General features: G+C 43.6%; 1 protein-coding gene across 1 annotated transcript in view; it reads right to left on the bottom strand.

Moving 5' to 3' along the window:
• KTN1 (kinectin 1 (kinesin receptor)) overlaps nt 1-15,461 on the bottom strand; it is a 55,039-nt gene extending 39,578 nt beyond the window's left edge. Inside the window, exons 1-7 of the mRNA XM_008939335.1 lie at nt 14,939-15,461; nt 13,216-13,353; nt 10,680-10,847; nt 8,255-8,385; nt 6,022-6,138; nt 3,337-3,477; nt 1,257-1,363 (exon numbers count right to left, since the gene is read on the bottom strand). Coding sequence (XP_008937583.1) covers nt 1,257-1,363; nt 3,337-3,477; nt 6,022-6,138; nt 8,255-8,385; nt 10,680-10,847; nt 13,216-13,353; nt 14,939-15,461 — 1,325 coding nt within the window. The remainder of the gene's footprint in view (nt 1-1,256; nt 1,364-3,336; nt 3,478-6,021; nt 6,139-8,254; nt 8,386-10,679; nt 10,848-13,215; nt 13,354-14,938) is intronic.
• Between the last annotated feature and the right edge of the window lie 954 nt (nt 15,462-16,415).

The raw sequence follows: 16,415 nt of genomic DNA, 5'->3' as shown, positions 1-16,415 counted from the left end.
CAGCAGAAAGAAAGGTCTTGCATTCAAATTCATATTCCTTTCCTCTTTCCATAAAGGATTATTGATCTCAGACTTATTCAAGACTATTCCCTCCTGGACAAACTGCACATCTCTTCAGACTATATGTTGCCTCCTGGCCTTGACTCATCTATTAGTTTATGAAGGTATCTAATGCACTCTCTCACTTAGGGAGAGAAGATGCATTTGTATTGCCCAAAGGAAGAATTTTAAAAGGCTCTCCTCTGTGTCTAAGCAAATAAAAAGCATCTTATTTTTATCTCATGTTTGCCTGAATGAAGGATTTTTCAAGATAATTGTGTACAAGATAATCATGCTTCATTTCTACAAACAGGACACCTAAAATCAGGGTAGCAGTACCCTTTTCTGAGCACTCCTATCAACCTGTTCTGGAAGGATACGTGCAGGGAGCAGAACAAGCCTCTGCTGAGCTGCTTCTGGCAGTGCAGGAGCTGCTGACAGAAAGGTCCCCACAGAAGCAGCATCTCTGCAGAACAGTGTAGCCAGAAGAGGAAGATACAGAGTCCTTTCCAAGTCCTGACAGTGGCTCTGACCTTCTGGTCTCCAACAGTAACAAATATCTGAGAGCATAGAAGGCATTGGGTTTGTTTTCTGTAGGCAGAAGCCCATCTGGCTGACTGTGCACCCTCACCAGGGCACTCAGCTTTTATCACAACACACAGAGTCCTCTCTGCCAGCCCAGGGGCAGCCTAACTCATATCTCACAAAAGACTAAATCTTGAGATGCCTTTTTGTTTCTACAAACATTCACAACACCAGCAGACAAATCCAAGTGCTCCCCCAGTAGCATCATGAACTGCAGGGTGGTTTTTTTTTTTTTTTTACCTTATTGCAAAACTGATTTATAATTTTAGAGCTGTTGCTCTCCCAAGAGACCAGCATCAGCACCTCTCCTAAAGCCCCAGGGGAAAAGAAACCTACCCCACCAAAACTACCAACTGTGGCTGAGCACCTCTGTGCTGCTTCCTATTAAAGCCTCAGCACCCACCCTCCTAAATCTCAGGCTCCAAACTGACAAGAGACAGTTACCTGTTTTGAAAGCCTTGGCTCAATGCAAACACAAACAGCTACCTCCCCAGCCCAAAAATATGTGTTCCTAGATTAACCACAAATTCAGAGACAGCCAAGGAGATGGAAACAAAAAGGAGCAGAAGCCATAACAACTCTTCAGGGAAAGCTTAAAAACCACACAGAGCTCCAAGGAGCTGCTAACATACTTGCTCTCCATTTGATTGGTAGAAGTACTGACAGCATCTCTCAGGATACCGTTTTCCTGCTTCAGGTGGCTTATTTCTGCCTCCATCTGTTCACGAAGTTGCTGGAACTGATGGGGAAAGAAAGATCAATTCCAAAAAAATTGAAACTTGGGAGCAATAAAAAAACTCCAACAATTCGTAACAGGAGGTAAGGTATAACAATAAGTAAGTAAAGCTAAGTGGATTTTTTGGGAGAGGGGCAGCTTTACACCCTTCCTCACACACCCACTCAGGTTAAACTGTGCTCAAGTGAAATCACCGATTTCCTTTTATACAAACCTATTAACCTATTTATCAATGCAATCTTTTTTGTTTAAGACCACAAGTGTTTTTTAGGACACAATTGTTCAGCTGTATAGCTTTAGATGCTTCTCAATAGCTGGATATCAGCATATTAAAATAGATGTACTGTGAATTAACATTCCAAGTTAAGGATTCAAAGGAAAACAAAGGGACTCTGCATATGCAGATGACAGCATAGCTGGTCTTACAGCCCAACAGCCTGCTTGGAAGATCCTCAAGCACACAGAACTATACTAATGTCTTCCTCCACCAGTGCCAGTTCAAAAGTATGGCTGACACCATTTCCAAGACCCAGTTTCATCAACTGGCTGACTCACCAGTAAGGATTTTGTACATTAAAAAAAAAAAATCTAAACGTTTGTTAACAACCACAGCAGGAGAAAGCAGTCCCTTGTAGGGCAGCCACCTCCAGCTCAGCACCAACTTGTATGGAACAAGCTGGTCCTTGGATGTTTCTTGAGGAGTTGTGGGTTTGTTGTGGGGTTTTTTGTTTGTTTTTTAAATGCTAACAGATATGCAAGTTCTCAACAGAAGCAGAGGCACAAAAACCATCCCTGGAACCATTCCAGGTGAGGTTGGCCGGGGCTCTGAGCAACCTGCTCTATTTGGGTATGTCCCTGCTCCCTGCAGGGGGTTGGACTAGATGGGCTTTAAGAGGTCCCTCCCAACACAATAGGTGCTGTGATTCTGTGGTAATTGGAAGCTTTGCCAGTTAAGTTTCAGCTTCTTTGCAATGCTACAGAACATCAGCAGGGGGAGCAGAATCAGAGCACAGGCTCCTCTGCTCATCCTTTCTCCAGCTTTTCTTGCACCAGCAGCGTTTGCAAAAGCTCTCCAGTCATGCCCAGATCTCCTCTATCCTCCCCAGCCAGCAAAAGGATGCTGTCATCGTGCAGTTGTCTGTGCAAGTTCAAAGGAAGCTGTCTCTGCTCAAGAGAAGATAGTTCTGCTCCAGAATAGTAGCAGAGATGCTAATCTCCAGAGTGCCAAGACAGCAGATAGAGTATTAAAGCTATAAAATTCACATGCTGGGCTTGATGCTGTGACATGTATATAGGAAGAAAATATTGAAATGTGAAATTTAAGCACCAAAGTTGGTATGAGAGAGGCCATTTTTCTTAGAAAACTGTAACAAAGTTTTTAATTTGATCTTTAATCCTTCTGAGGTTGCTGCTTATAACACAACTTCAAGAGAGAGAGTAACAAAGGTCTTAAAAAAAAAAAGCAAAGCACGTGTCAACCCTTCAAATGTTTTCAGCAAAGCACTCCCCCAGGCAATGGTATTTCTTGTATATTATGTTATGTTGTCACTCTACTAGAATTTAAAAAATGAGATTTATCAGCTGGTAAATGATCATCAGCATTAGTGTCTCTCAAGTTGAGTATTTCAATTAGTTTTTACACTTGGCATTGAGTAACATTTCAGCAGAATACCATGGAGGAAAAGTAACTAGATCAGATGCAGGCAGTGTAGCTAGCACTGGTCTTTTACAGACTACTAAAGTCACCTATGAGAACATCTTGTCTTCCTTTTAAGTCAGAAAATGGCCCCAAAGGCTCCCACCCTCATGCAGACATGTTCTACCACCACACTGCATTCAGGGCTCAAGGTAATGAATGAAGCCAATTTCTCTGTTTCCAAACACCAAATGCTGCATCCTCGCTAAACCAATGACTTCTCAGCACTGACCTGCTCAGGGATGAACATCAACCTGAACAGTTCTGGCAGAGCACTCACCTTTATCTTCATCTGCTGAGATTCTTGGTAGCTAACATGTATTTTGCTCTGGAAGGTGCTGTGCTCCTTCTCCAGGGTGTTGATGCGCTCTCGCATTTTTGCTGTGAGCAAACCATTCACCTCCTTTTCTGCAACCAGCTCCTTCGGGGGAAATGAGAGGGAAAAGGGAAAAGGGAAAGAAGTCATCTACTGCTCCCTTCTAGGGTCTAATAGTCAGTGGTGTCAGATAAGTAAAAATCACAGGAAGTGTATCAAACCACAGCCAGCATCAATCTCCGCTCAGAGAAATTACAGAGTGAGACCTGACCTCACTTCCAGCACCTTTATGAAGATTTAGGGTCAGGAGAATTTCACATGTAGTAAAAGAACTTTGCCAATTTAAGCACTGATTGTTGTCTCAGAAGAGCTGCACTCTTATTTCTATCAAGCCTGGCCAAATGACAGAGAGTCCCAAGGTTATCAATCACAGGTATCACACAGGGCAGAGCTTAGATTTTCACCCCAAGTTTAGCAAAACCAAAGGATGCAGGTACAGAACTGTAGCAAAATAACAGCATTTCAGAGCAAATAATTGCTTTGTAGCAGGTTGCAGAGCCAACAGTTTTGCTGGAGGAAATGAGCTATTAGTACCCAGCACCAGCCAGAGAAGCCCTGAATCCCACCAGCATGATGCCATATTATAGCAACATGTATTTCCATTTGAAAGCTATTTAGATTAATCATTTATTAGCCAGTAATTCAACCCAGGCACCTGAGAAATCCATAATGCTGCTCTTCTGCAATAAAAATGCACTTGTTCTAGTATGCAAAAGCACCAAGTCCAGCTTTCAGCAAGCTCCCATCACAGGATGAGGTATTTGTACCATCTAAGCTTCAGGTGTCTCCAGCTACACAGCTCCTTACAGTGCCAAGGAGCCCTGACACATCATTTAAGTACACTAAATTATTAGCCTGAATGCCTTCCATCTCTTCAGAGTAATTAGAGCGTTTTTCCCCCCCACATTTTAATTTAAATAAAAGTTATTCTCTCTTTTAGAACCAACCTCCTAGCTTCAGTAGGCTCTTGCCCCAGAATGAAGTAAGTGACAGGAGTTCCCAAGCACATGTTTGTTCACAGAGGCATTTAGGAGCTTGTCACTTCAATAGTTTTAAGTCACTTATGCAAATATAGCATAAACAGCTTGACACAAAGTTTTCTCCACTGTATTTGCAGCTGCTAAGATGCAGCAGAAAGGGCACCAGCACACAGAGTAGCTTCCTTCTACCCCATCCATCTGCAGTCCTCACTAACCCAGCTACCCTGTCAAGGCAGTGCCAGAGGTCCTGGGAGGATTAACTTTCACCTAGCTTGTGTTTTGCCAAATACCTCCAGGGTCAGGCACCTCTTGCTCTCATTTATCCTCTCCAGTTATCATCTTTATCAACACCCCTGCAGGAACATCTCTGCACCTTAAAAGGCCCTGCATAGCTTTTGGCTGTGTTTTCAGAGAAACAGCTTAATCAGAAGGTGAGAGTCAAACTGCCCTTTTTCCCTGGTTTATCCCAACACTTCAGTGCTGCAGCAACTTTCTCCAAGCTTTCAGGAATGTCCATTTATTTCTCCTCCTCCCCTTCCTCCTCCAATCTTGATGGCAAACCCCCCTGATGACCTCTACTTCTCCACAGCTCCAGCCCTGCCTTCACAAGCACCACTTTGTAGATGTTTTTCCCAATCCCATCAGCTTCCCCCACACCCAGGCCCCTTCATTCACTCCCTCTGCTTCTTAGCAGCAGATACCTCCCCCTCCATCATCCTGCAGTCCTGGGCCAGAATTTGTGCCCCAAACACAGCACAAGTCTTTCTCCCTACATTAACTAATCCTAAAGGTCCAGATCCCACCCACAAACACCTGCCTGTGCCCTGCCAGGAGCTCACACAACACCCACTCTCTTCTTCCCTTCTCATCTGCCAAAGCTCCCAATTCCCACATCTGCTGGCCACTCTACTCCCATCCTTAGTCACCCAGCTTTCTGTGCCCAACTTTTGTCCCTCAATGTGACCTTCCCAAGCCTAACATCCTAATGTTCCTAAGAATCCTCCCCTGGAAGTCTGCTCCACATCTCCCTAATCACTTTTTCTACTGTTACTGCTTTCCTCTGAAACCTTTACTATAAAACCTTAACCAGTTCCATAAACTGGTTTTGACAGTGGTGCATCAGCATCCCTGTAAGTCTAAAGCAATCAGAGCTGCAACTCAAGGGGCTAAGCAGGCAGTCTACATTTTCTGTAGCTTCCTCCTTGAAGACTGGTGATTGTTGTGCCTAGAAGCATACAAGCATGTGAATTTCTAGAACATGTACCAAATTAAAACTGCCATGCAGAAAAGGCTTTAATATTTGCATCCACAAAACCATATTATGCTCACAAAGTGGTTTTGAAGTAGCCTTTTGAAAAGAAAACTAGTCTCAGCTTAAAAGTCACAGTAAATGAACTCTCCAGAAGAGCTACTGGAAAATAACTCTGCATAAATACATTAACAGCATTATAAAACCAAACATAGTGTCTCAGTAGGCTTTCCCAACATAAGAAGTTACACAACTCAATTTCTACTAAGCTTGGTAAACCAGCACTTGCTGGCTGCTAGTCCAACAAGCCCCTGCTCCTCTCCCACTGCTTTCTCTACACCTGAACCTCCCTATATTTACCTGGGTGAGCTGCTTGCACTGCTCCTTTGCAAGGGCTGCCTCCTCCTTCATGGCAGCGAGCATCTTCTCTTTGTCTTGTAGCTGATGTGCAGCTGCAGCCGACTCAGCCTTGCAGGCCTGCAGCAAAGGGACAGAAAAGTGACCACACATGACAGCTGTACTTCATAGCACACAGTGGAGCGAGCTTGAGAGAAAGAAACATTCCCTCCTGCCCCCAAATCATGGGCTACGTGGCACCACCAGTGCCCAATTCTGCTGCTAATGGGTCCTACACTGCCCATTTCATTAGACAGCTTCCAATGCAGGAAAAACAATTAAGATAAATAAATGGGCTCTTAAGGTGCTTCCATGGTGGAGAGAGCTGCTGTGGTGGCACTGGGGAAAACGAAGAACAGCCATTAAGGGAAATAAAGGAAGAAGATGCAGAGATGCTGAATCATTCAGTGATTGAGGTTGGAAGGGACTTCCAAGACTACCTGGTCCAAGCCACACTCAAAGCAGGTATAATCCAACCAGCTTAATCTCTTGAGATATCTCACTACAAAGGGAAGAAGGGAACACTGATCTGGTCTCTCCTTCCACTTCACAGGAGAGCCTCCAGTTGGTATAATTATGTTTCTGCTGACACACAAAGTTTCAGAGACAATACAGCAAGCCAAAACTACAGGAGCAATCTCCATGGTCCTGCCACTTGCATACTTGTCCTAAAAATAACTTCAGTGACAGGCAAGTTTTCTAAAGGGTTATTCTCAGCCTTCACTCAATGAAGTCTGGTAACTGAAGAAGTAAACAACTCTTAGTCCCATAAATGCACTCTGAACTTGTTTGGAAGTTCTCCTTTGGTGGTGTTGTCTAGGTATGCAGTACAAACCACAGTGAGAGCGTCTCACATGAGCTACACAGAGGAAAATATTCACATTTCCACTTACAGAAATCTACATTTTTTTGGTTGTATACAAACCCATGAACCCATTTTGATCCTACAGGTTCAGCTTTACCATAAAACCTTCCTTTTAAAGGAAAAAATACATCAAGGAATCTGGCTGCTCTTCCAAATAAAACAGGCAAGACCATTGCAAGTGCAGCACTACTGGGTTTTCCGTCGAGCACTGAAACAAGGGCCCAGAAAGAAAATGAAGTTTCTGCCCTTAGGTTTTCAAGACCCAGTGAGACAAATCCCCGAGCAGTTTGCTCCAAATTCAACGTTGAGTCTGCTTTAAGCAGGTGGTTGGACTGCATGGACTCCTGAAGTCCATTCCAACTCCAACTGGGTGATGTGCTACTGGGTTGCATTCACTGAACTGGCACATACCCAGTTCTGCATTCCTGTTCTGGTACCCCATCTGCAGAAGAATACAGAATTGCAAGACTTCCAGTGTGACAAACAGGATGTTGCAAGCACAGTGTCAATCATAATGAGTCATTACGAGGAGCAGACATTTTTAAGATACTGGTGGTCACCATTTTCCCCTGTCTTAACAGGAAAAATTAAAAGAGAACTTCTGAGCACTGGCAGAAGTTGCCCAGGGGGGTTGTGCAGTCTCAGTTCCTGAAGGTTTTAAGCCAGACTGGCCAAATCCCTGAGCAGTCTGCTCAGGTTTAGATCCCTCAGAGTTGAACCTGCTTCAAGGAAGAGGCTGGACTACAAACTCCAAGAGGTCTCTTCCAAACCTGAATCACCCCTGTGAAAAATATCCCAAAAAGTCAACAGACTACAAGTTACAGATTCATAAGATGGAGACACTTGCAAAAAAAAACAAAAAAAAGAATTTAGCTGATCAAACACAGAGCCACAGCAGCTTTCTGTTAATTTCTACTCTAGTTCATCCTGTTTATATTTGTGAAAGATCACTCCTGAAATGTCACCAGACAGCCTTCCCCCCTGCCAGCACCTGTGAGCACACACACACACACACACACACACACACACACATCAGCTGCAGCAGCCACCCCACCTTGTGTACCTTCATTCTCCACGGTCCTGTCTGCTCTTTACGAGAGATCAAAAGCCACCAGCCAGCTCAGGCAGCCCATGGGAGAGCAGATGGCAGCACACAGACATCTGACAACTGCTTTCTGCATGCCAAGCAAGCACATACCAGCTGAAAAAAGTCTTCCAAAGACAGAATGCACAAGTCCTAACAGAACGTTGATACAGCTAATTTGGCAGCAGCTCTTCCAATTTGGGCTTATTTAATAGTCTTCCTTCCCCCCACCCTCCACTGTCACTCACCTTTTGCAAGACATCATGAACTGCACTGGATTTCTCCTTCAACACCTCCACTACACAACGGGCCTCATCTTCAGTGAAGATCATGTTCTTCAGGCCCATGACAAAGTCTTTAAATTTTACTTCAGCATTCTCTGCAACACAGATGGGAGGATGTATTTACTTTGGACCCCATACAGAATTATTTATTTTGCCTCAAAACAGCATGTGATGGGCTATCATTATGCTTTATATTTAATTTCAGTCTGAAATGCCAAGAAGCAAGAGGTCACAAACGTTCAGTAAAAACATCTCCTCTCCAGTTTAAACCTGATAACAATCTGCCAGTTGATAGTTTTGGGAAAAAAATCCCACCACTTTGTTTGTACAGTTGGTAACATTTATAGCATTGCTAACAAGAAGACAAAGCATAACACAGACTTTGGGGGAAAAAAATAGCATAAATGTGAAAACTTGAGTCCTTTCTAGTGTATTATGACAGTAATTCAAACTGAATTCTCAATTTAAAGGACAGCCTGGCTCCACAAGCAATATGCAAATGACAAGGTGATGAATTTAAGAACTGGCACATTTTTGACTACAATATATGAAAAACAGAAAAATATTTCCTCAGTCTAAGTTTGGAAATGAACTGCTGCAGGAGGAGTTCAGCAGTAGGAAGATCAACCAGTAAGATCTCTCTTAAAGGCTAAGTGTTTAAAAAAGACACAAACAAGGAAAAAGTTTAACTGAACTACACTCCAACAGGAACAAAAAACATAATTCATATAAAAACCCAGGTACACAGGTCATGAGGTGGCCCTCTAACTTCAGCAGATGGAAGCACAAGACCAAGGCATCCAGCATCTCTGTCAAATATTCTACAGTGCACAAAAGCATGTGAAGGGATTGAAGCAAATAATAATAATTAAAAAAAGCTTAAAAGTGATGCTTGATTCAGAAAGTATTCCAAAATTCGTGGAGAAGGATTCAGGTTTCTCCCCACAGGTGCTAAACGTGCCATTGAAACCAAGCCACACAAAGCCAGACACTTCTAGAGCTTAAAAAATAAATGAAGACTGAGGAGGTGGTAGTGACACTAAGCCCCCAACAGAAATTATTGAGCATAAAAAGAAATCACTGAATAGCAGAGCACAGAGAGGTGGGGGAAGTGCTGAGAAATTCCAGCACACTCTCTGCTGCTCCTAAATCCAACTTAGTCTTGGCCACGGACTTCACATCAGTGCTGCACTGACATCACCAGTGATGCTGTTACCAGGAATATGCCAAAATCCTGAGACCACAGTCTGGTTAGCTGGGAATCTACAGCAGCTTGGCCTGGACCAGCCTGAGCCCTGTGCTTCCTGAAGATGGGAAGACCTTGCCCTTGCATCCAAGAAGCTTACAGTTAGAATAGGGGAAGATTTCATCTTGGGAGGGCAAATCCCAGCTGACAGAGGAGAATTAGGAGCTCACATAGAAGGTTACAGCTTGCAGAGGAAATGAGAGGGGACGGGTGCAGGTGAGAGGCTTTGATGCTGCAGGGCAGTAGAACACATCCACTGAGCTAGAAGCACTCAAGGAGCCTCAGGCAAGTGGGAATCCAATCCAGACACCAAAAAGAGTTGCCAGGAAGCTTTTGAGTGAGCATTTTAGAAGTCTAAAAAGAAGGGTCACAAGGAGTGCAGTGAGTAACCACTCAGTGTTGGAGAGCCAGCCTTCTGCATGAGCCTGAGCTGAGAACCACTGCTCCCTCACCTGGCTTCTCCTTGCTGGCTGCCCCCAAACTTGAGGGTCTCACCTCATGGCTTAGTAAGTCTAGCACGTTTTGAGCAGGCCTATTTAAAGTTTCAGGGTGAGACAAGGCTGATAAATGACTCCAGGGATCTGCGGGAGAGTCTGAAGGAAGCTCCCCTGTCCCAGCTGCATTAAAAGGAAAATTCAAAGTCTTGCTGGAAACAGCCAGACAATCTCCACCAGCAATTTGCTTCAGGTAACTCTGTGCTGCACTCAGAGGTACACACTGGCCAGTCAGCCCCAGCTAGCTCCATGAAGAGCCTTAGAGCTGCACTTGCAGTCTCAAGCAGACTCCAGCAGCCTGTACTGAAAGCTCCAGAGCCCATCACTGTCAGGGATGCCTGAACTATCTACTGTAAAACTCACATGCATCTGTGTGGTCTGTGATCACCCGTTTGCTCACTGAGAGGACAAAAGCCTACAGTCAGCATTAAAAGGAAAAGCCCAAAAGCTCTTTCAACAGTGCCAACAACAGGGGAGAAACAAACACAGACAAGAACAAACAGCGTCCTGCAGCCACAAATGTCTGCCTCCAATCACTTCTTCCTCTTCAATAAGGGAGGACTGCCCTCCTCACACACAGAGCATGTTTCCCCTGTTGAGGTGTGCAAGCAGGCTATCCCAGAGACAGGCTGCACAATCAGTTTCTTACCTTTATCTGTTTCATTCTTCAGTTTCTTGCCACTGCTCTTCTGGATCCCCTCATTCACATTTTGTTTTGTAACTTCGACTGCTTCTCGCTTTCCCAAAGTGCCAACATCAGAATTATCCATCAAAGGAATATAAGTAGTTGGTTGAATAAGAGGTTCATCCACCAAAACTGTAATCAGAAGTCCACAGGATGGGTTAAAGCTTTCTAATAATTAATGTCAGCATTTTTAGAAAAGGTGCATAACATACAGGAGAGTTGGATTAAAGCACCTCCAACCTCAACAGTTAGTGATACTCTATTTCTGTTATCCTTCCCAGCTTAACTCATTAAACCTCTTCAAGTTAGTTCATTAAATAAAGGTCTCCAATGCATAGTAATTTAATAGCTTCAATTAAATTTCTATTTCCAAAGCTGCCTTTTAGCATTTTAACAAGTAGCAGAGAACCACCTTTACATTTTGACTTTCATTTCACTTTAATGAGAAAGTTCCACATAGCATCAATGAGACTGGTTTACTTGTGGCTTTGGATGAAATCATTCAGCATCCCTCAAGTATGAGGGAAGTCCTTTGTCTCTACTCTGCTCAAAGCTAGTGCCTTGCTGCCAGCATTTGCACCCAGGTTACATCACTTGTGAACAGAACATGTGGTAGGGACAGCAAACAAGCTTATTTCACATGCAGACTCAACTGCCCTTAATGAAGACCTCTCATCTGTCAGAGCAGGCTTTAGGCATCGTTAATATTCAGAGAGGTACCCAGAGGTACTGACTGACCTCAGGTCTCCATTCACACAGCACCACAAACGTGGGGAGGATCAGCCTCTCTCCAAAGAGCCTTTCAGCCCATGCTGCTGAGACAAAAGCAGGGATGGGGCGAGGAAGAGTGACAGACCAGGGCCAACGGATAAGGCCAGAAACAAAGCTGGATTTGCTGTTTGCCCAGCTCCTCAGATCCTGGTCCATGCTGCCTGAGGTATGCAAGAGATGCACAGAGCCACATCACAGGAGGAAAGCTCACTGACCCAGCCAGCCCAGCCTGAAGGGCTGGTGGGCAACAGATGCCACACGGCAGAGCAGAGAGAGGAGGAACTGGGTGGGACACAAAGCTTTGGGCATCAGCACAGGATGAATAAGCACTCCTGGCTGCCAGAGAGCCAGTTATAAAACACTTCTGTATTCTGGCTGCTGTTAAGGAGCAGAAGAGGCCAGATGGACCTTTTATGTCACCTGCTAGAGTCCTTCCACTTCAGCAGCCAGCAAACACCTGCAGGTGCACTGCAAGCTCAGGAGAGCTCTCCTCAAGCAGAAATACCCACCACTGAATATAGTTACCACCCTCACCTTTTCCCTTCTCCTTATTAACATCCCCTTTTCATTTTATTCCTCTCCTTTCAAAGTCTATTTGATATCAATGAGGCATTTCACAGAGTAAGTAACATCTGAAACCCCCAGACTATTGTTTTGGCCCATTTGGACACCCACTGAAGCTAATTTTTGCTCAGTTGTTTTGGAGAGGTGGCTTTAAAAGCAAACAGCTTGCATTCAAATAATGCATGAGCTGTTCCCATGTAGCACCAACAGCTTTGCTTTAATGCTGGCTGAGCTGGTACTGACACAGATGAGTCTGTGGTCCATAAAATTGCCCCTCAATAAAGGGCAATGAAAAGCAGAGGAACATCCACAAAAGGCAATCACATCCCAGGTTTCTCAGCAGTTTTTTTTCCAGGAATAGTGTGAAGGTTTTTCCACTGTTAGAACATACAGGAATCTCACACAACTTGGAATCCCACCCTGGTCTGACTGATTTGGACCCTGATGACCTGACCAAAATATAAAAGAAAAGGTGACCAATGTTGTCTGCTCCAGGAGCAGTCCACGGGCCACCAACCTCTTCGTAGCTGTCCCAGTAAAGATGAGTTTTGAGAAGCTAACAAGGTGGCCTCACAGAACTTCATGGTCACACTCTTCCCAAGAACCACAGGCACAAGGGCACTCATTGTAAAAAAAACAAACACAGAGGCACACTGAGCCAAGAGGAGACAAGAAACAGCATCTTGGCAGAGAACGAGGGGTGACGAACAGTAAGGGCCTTGACAGCAAAGATGAGCAGTTTATGTTGGACCCACAGCTAGCTAACAAAAGGACAATAAGAGAGGAACGTGGTCAAAGCAACCAGCTAAAAAAAAAAAAAAAATGTAGTCTTGTTTGCAGCAGCTCCAGACATGTCTTGCTCACAGCAACTTACAGCCTGCTCAGCTTATACTCTCAGTCAGCCTATTACTCCTCAATCAAAGCGTGGATGTTTGGATTCAGAGGAGCTCAGCAAGGTTCACAGCATCATCCTACATTCAGTGGTACCAGATGTTCATAAAATAAAACAGTATTTCAGGGTGAACAATCTTTCCTACCTGGAATTCCTGCTTTTTCAAATTAAAAGTTATCCTTCTATGAGTTTCTTTTCCAAAGGAGGAGAAACTAAAGTATGGATAGCAAAAAGTCAAGTTTATCTCAACTAAGTCACAGTCTGTATTCTCACCATTATCAACTTTCTGCTTCTTTGCAGAGAGTTTCTTCTTTCCTGACACATTTTCTTGCTTTATCTCTTGGTGGAGCAGCACTGGGTCTTGCTTTTTGGCAGGAGGTACAACAGAATCAGTCTTAGTATCTTGATCATCTGTAATAGACAATTAAGACAACCTGCTCTTCTGTATATTCTCATCATCACTTTGGTTATTACACTTTTAAATCAGTAAAAGTCCACTCCCAGAAAAGAGAAACCCACATATATTAAATCAGAACAGAGTTATCCACACATCTGTGTACACAAACACACCTCCCGTGGCAGATGAGACCCCCAAAGCAACAGGAAGGTTTAGCAGAATCAAGAGCCACAGGACCTGGAGTTTTGACAGACAGGCATCTTAACAGGACACAGAACATGTGGCAATGCAAGGAACAGCTTCAGAAACCCAGCCTGGGTTTTACCACGGCAGAGCAGGCAGCACATGCTGCCCATATCAGTTTCTCATTTGCAGGAAGTATTTTATTCCCCCACCACGAACCCACTTGGATATTTTTACAGACACACACCCCCAATAGCTACTGGGACTGTGAGAAGCAGAAAATAAGTTAAGTGTTTCAAATTAGGGAACTGTTTTTTGTAAAAGTTGCTTCTAGGGAGAAATTTGTTATCTTTTTTGGACAGCCTGTGCTAGACAAGGTTCTGGTCAGGGCTGACACACCATGCAGGGTTATGGTGTTAGCTCCTGTAATCAAGGATAAGAGTTAATTGTGGCTGCCCTCAGAACAGCGATTGCAGACCACGTTTTAACCATGCCACAGAGATTTTTCAGAGCACACCCACAAACAAGATTTGATACTGGTTTTTTTGTTGGTGTGGGTGGGCCTTTTTTCTCCCTTTTTTCAGAAAAAGAAGAAAAATCCACATCAGGCAGCAATGTTGTTCTTTTTCCTCTCTCCCTGCAGCAAACCTGTTATGCTGCATCTCAAAAGGGTGATCCACAAACACCTCACTTTTCATTTATTTCTGAAACTGGGTATTTTTATTCTTTAACTTCAGTTCATAGTCAAAGAATCACACTGAGACAGGTCAACTTCTGCTGAGGATACAATCAGGACAGGCTCAGGTGATTGTGACTATGGTTTTTGGTCTGTTCTAGGTTGGATGTTTCAGTTACAACACCTGAACCAGTTTCATTCATTACAGAGGAGTGGCAGGAGGGAAGCAGCTCTAAGGGCTTCTTTCTACAAATCAGCCACCAAACACCTCTTTGTATATTAAGCTTGCACTTAGTGATTTATTTTGCAGTCTGCTGTGAGGTTTCTCTAGATGCCCTTCCTTATCAGGGCAACCACTCTTGGGCCTCCACTGTTTTCTAGCTTGACATCAGAACGTACACAGCAAACATCTAATGGCTTCTTTCAGGTAATCAAAATTTTGACAGCTTGAGAGCAAAGTAGCCAAACCATAGACCAAAGGAGAGAGACAAGCTACTCCATTTCACTCTGCAATCTTTAGCTGAAGAAAGCAAGGACAGGAGGAGGAAAACCAGAGCATTGCTGCCAGATGAAAAATGGGACAAAAAAAAGCAAGAGCTCATGAAAAGGAAGAGGTTAGAAGTGAGCTTTGCCCCGTAGAGATCAGGCAGAAGAGCTGTGAGAGAGACACTCTGTGGCCTTGCAAAGAGCAGAACACAGTCTTGGCGTTCTGTGCAAGAAGCATATGCAACATCAGATACCCATTCCATTTTTCTGCTTCTTCTGCCCAGGCTTCTTCTTAGCTGCTGCCGATTCAGCTGGTGGAGTGGGCTGTTTTGTAACAGGGACTGGTTCTACTTTCTTGCCTGAAGACTTGGATCCTTCCGACTCCTTAGTTACGTGATCATCTTGAACGGCCTTGTGCTTCTTCTCCTTCTTCTTCCTTTCTCTCACCCCAGAGGATGCTTCGGTCACGCTCGCGGGAACGGGAGCGACGTGCTCTTCATCTGTGCTCAGGGCATCAGCCAGCTTGAAGTCCCGAGGTGCACTTTCAGAGTCAGACTCGTGGATGTTCCCATTCTGAGCTTCTTTCTTCTTGTTCTTCTTCTTCTCCATTTTCTTTTTATCAGCCTTGGTAGGTGGAAACTTTAGGTCCCTTTTCTGTTTTGCGAGGACTTCATCGTATAAAGTTTCTTTCATGAAAAGCCAGAAGAAGAGGAAGATGACGGTGATAACCACAGAAGGAATGAGGATGATGAAGTAGGTAGACTCATAAAACTCCATTGTGCTTTTTCTTAGCGATGTCTTTTAAAAAATCTACAGGGGGAGGAAAAATAAAAGTAAAAATTAGGTTTTGAATAAGTTTTCCTTGATATTATTTCCCCCACCAATTTTAACAATAAAGTTAAAGAATCTGTGCCATTGTTTTAGAGAAGCCTTAGAACAGCTTTTAATAAAATTACCAAACTCTATCAATCATGGAACAATTTCTGGGATCATTTGCCATTTGTTTCAAAGCTCTTAGCCTGGATAGGAAGGACTGCAGTTTGCAGGACTGCTGATTTTGGAAGAGAGCAGTTCTCCTCTGTCCTTACTTTTGCCTTCCCCATTCTCCATTCCCAAGAGAATGTCATAAAATTAAAGCTTTTGATTTCAAAAATACATGAGACAGCACTTTCAGAGCCTGTGAATTAAGAACCAATACATGCAGAGCAACACTTTTTTTGTTTTTTCCCCCATAAATCAAACATAATGAATTAAGATTTTTATCTTGGCAAGTGGGAGTTAAATTTCAACTTCCTTTTGTTCCCAGATTTATGATAACTTCAGAAGTGGAACGAGGGGAAGAAGGGAGAGAGCCCTAAATTTTAGTCAGCCATAAAGAATCAGGTATTTTCCAAACTGCTGTTTGAAGTCTAAAACACAGCTTTAAACTCATGAAAATTCCACACATTTATAGGAAAACAGGAAGATCTGTTACTTATTTTGCACATGTAACAGTACAACTCTCAAGGGCACTAACAGACCAGATGACTCCAGGATAATTTGCTGAAAACACTACTTACGTCCCAAGCACTTAATTATTTTATTTTACAAAAAGCAGGAACCACAAAGTTCAAAAAAGTCATAAGGAAGCTAAAAAACCTAACTTTGGGGTCAAGACAAGCCAGATTTCCCCATTTCACAACTGATCATTATGAATAAATGTAGATTTTTGCAGGAAGAATCCAATTCCTC

The sequence above is a fragment of the Merops nubicus genome, unplaced genomic scaffold (genome assembly GCF_000691845.1).
Source record: "Merops nubicus isolate BGI_N331 unplaced genomic scaffold, ASM69184v1 scaffold6150, whole genome shotgun sequence".
NCBI lineage: Eukaryota > Metazoa > Chordata > Aves > Coraciiformes > Meropidae > Merops > Merops nubicus.
This window is presented reverse-complemented; position numbering and strand designations above follow the sequence as displayed.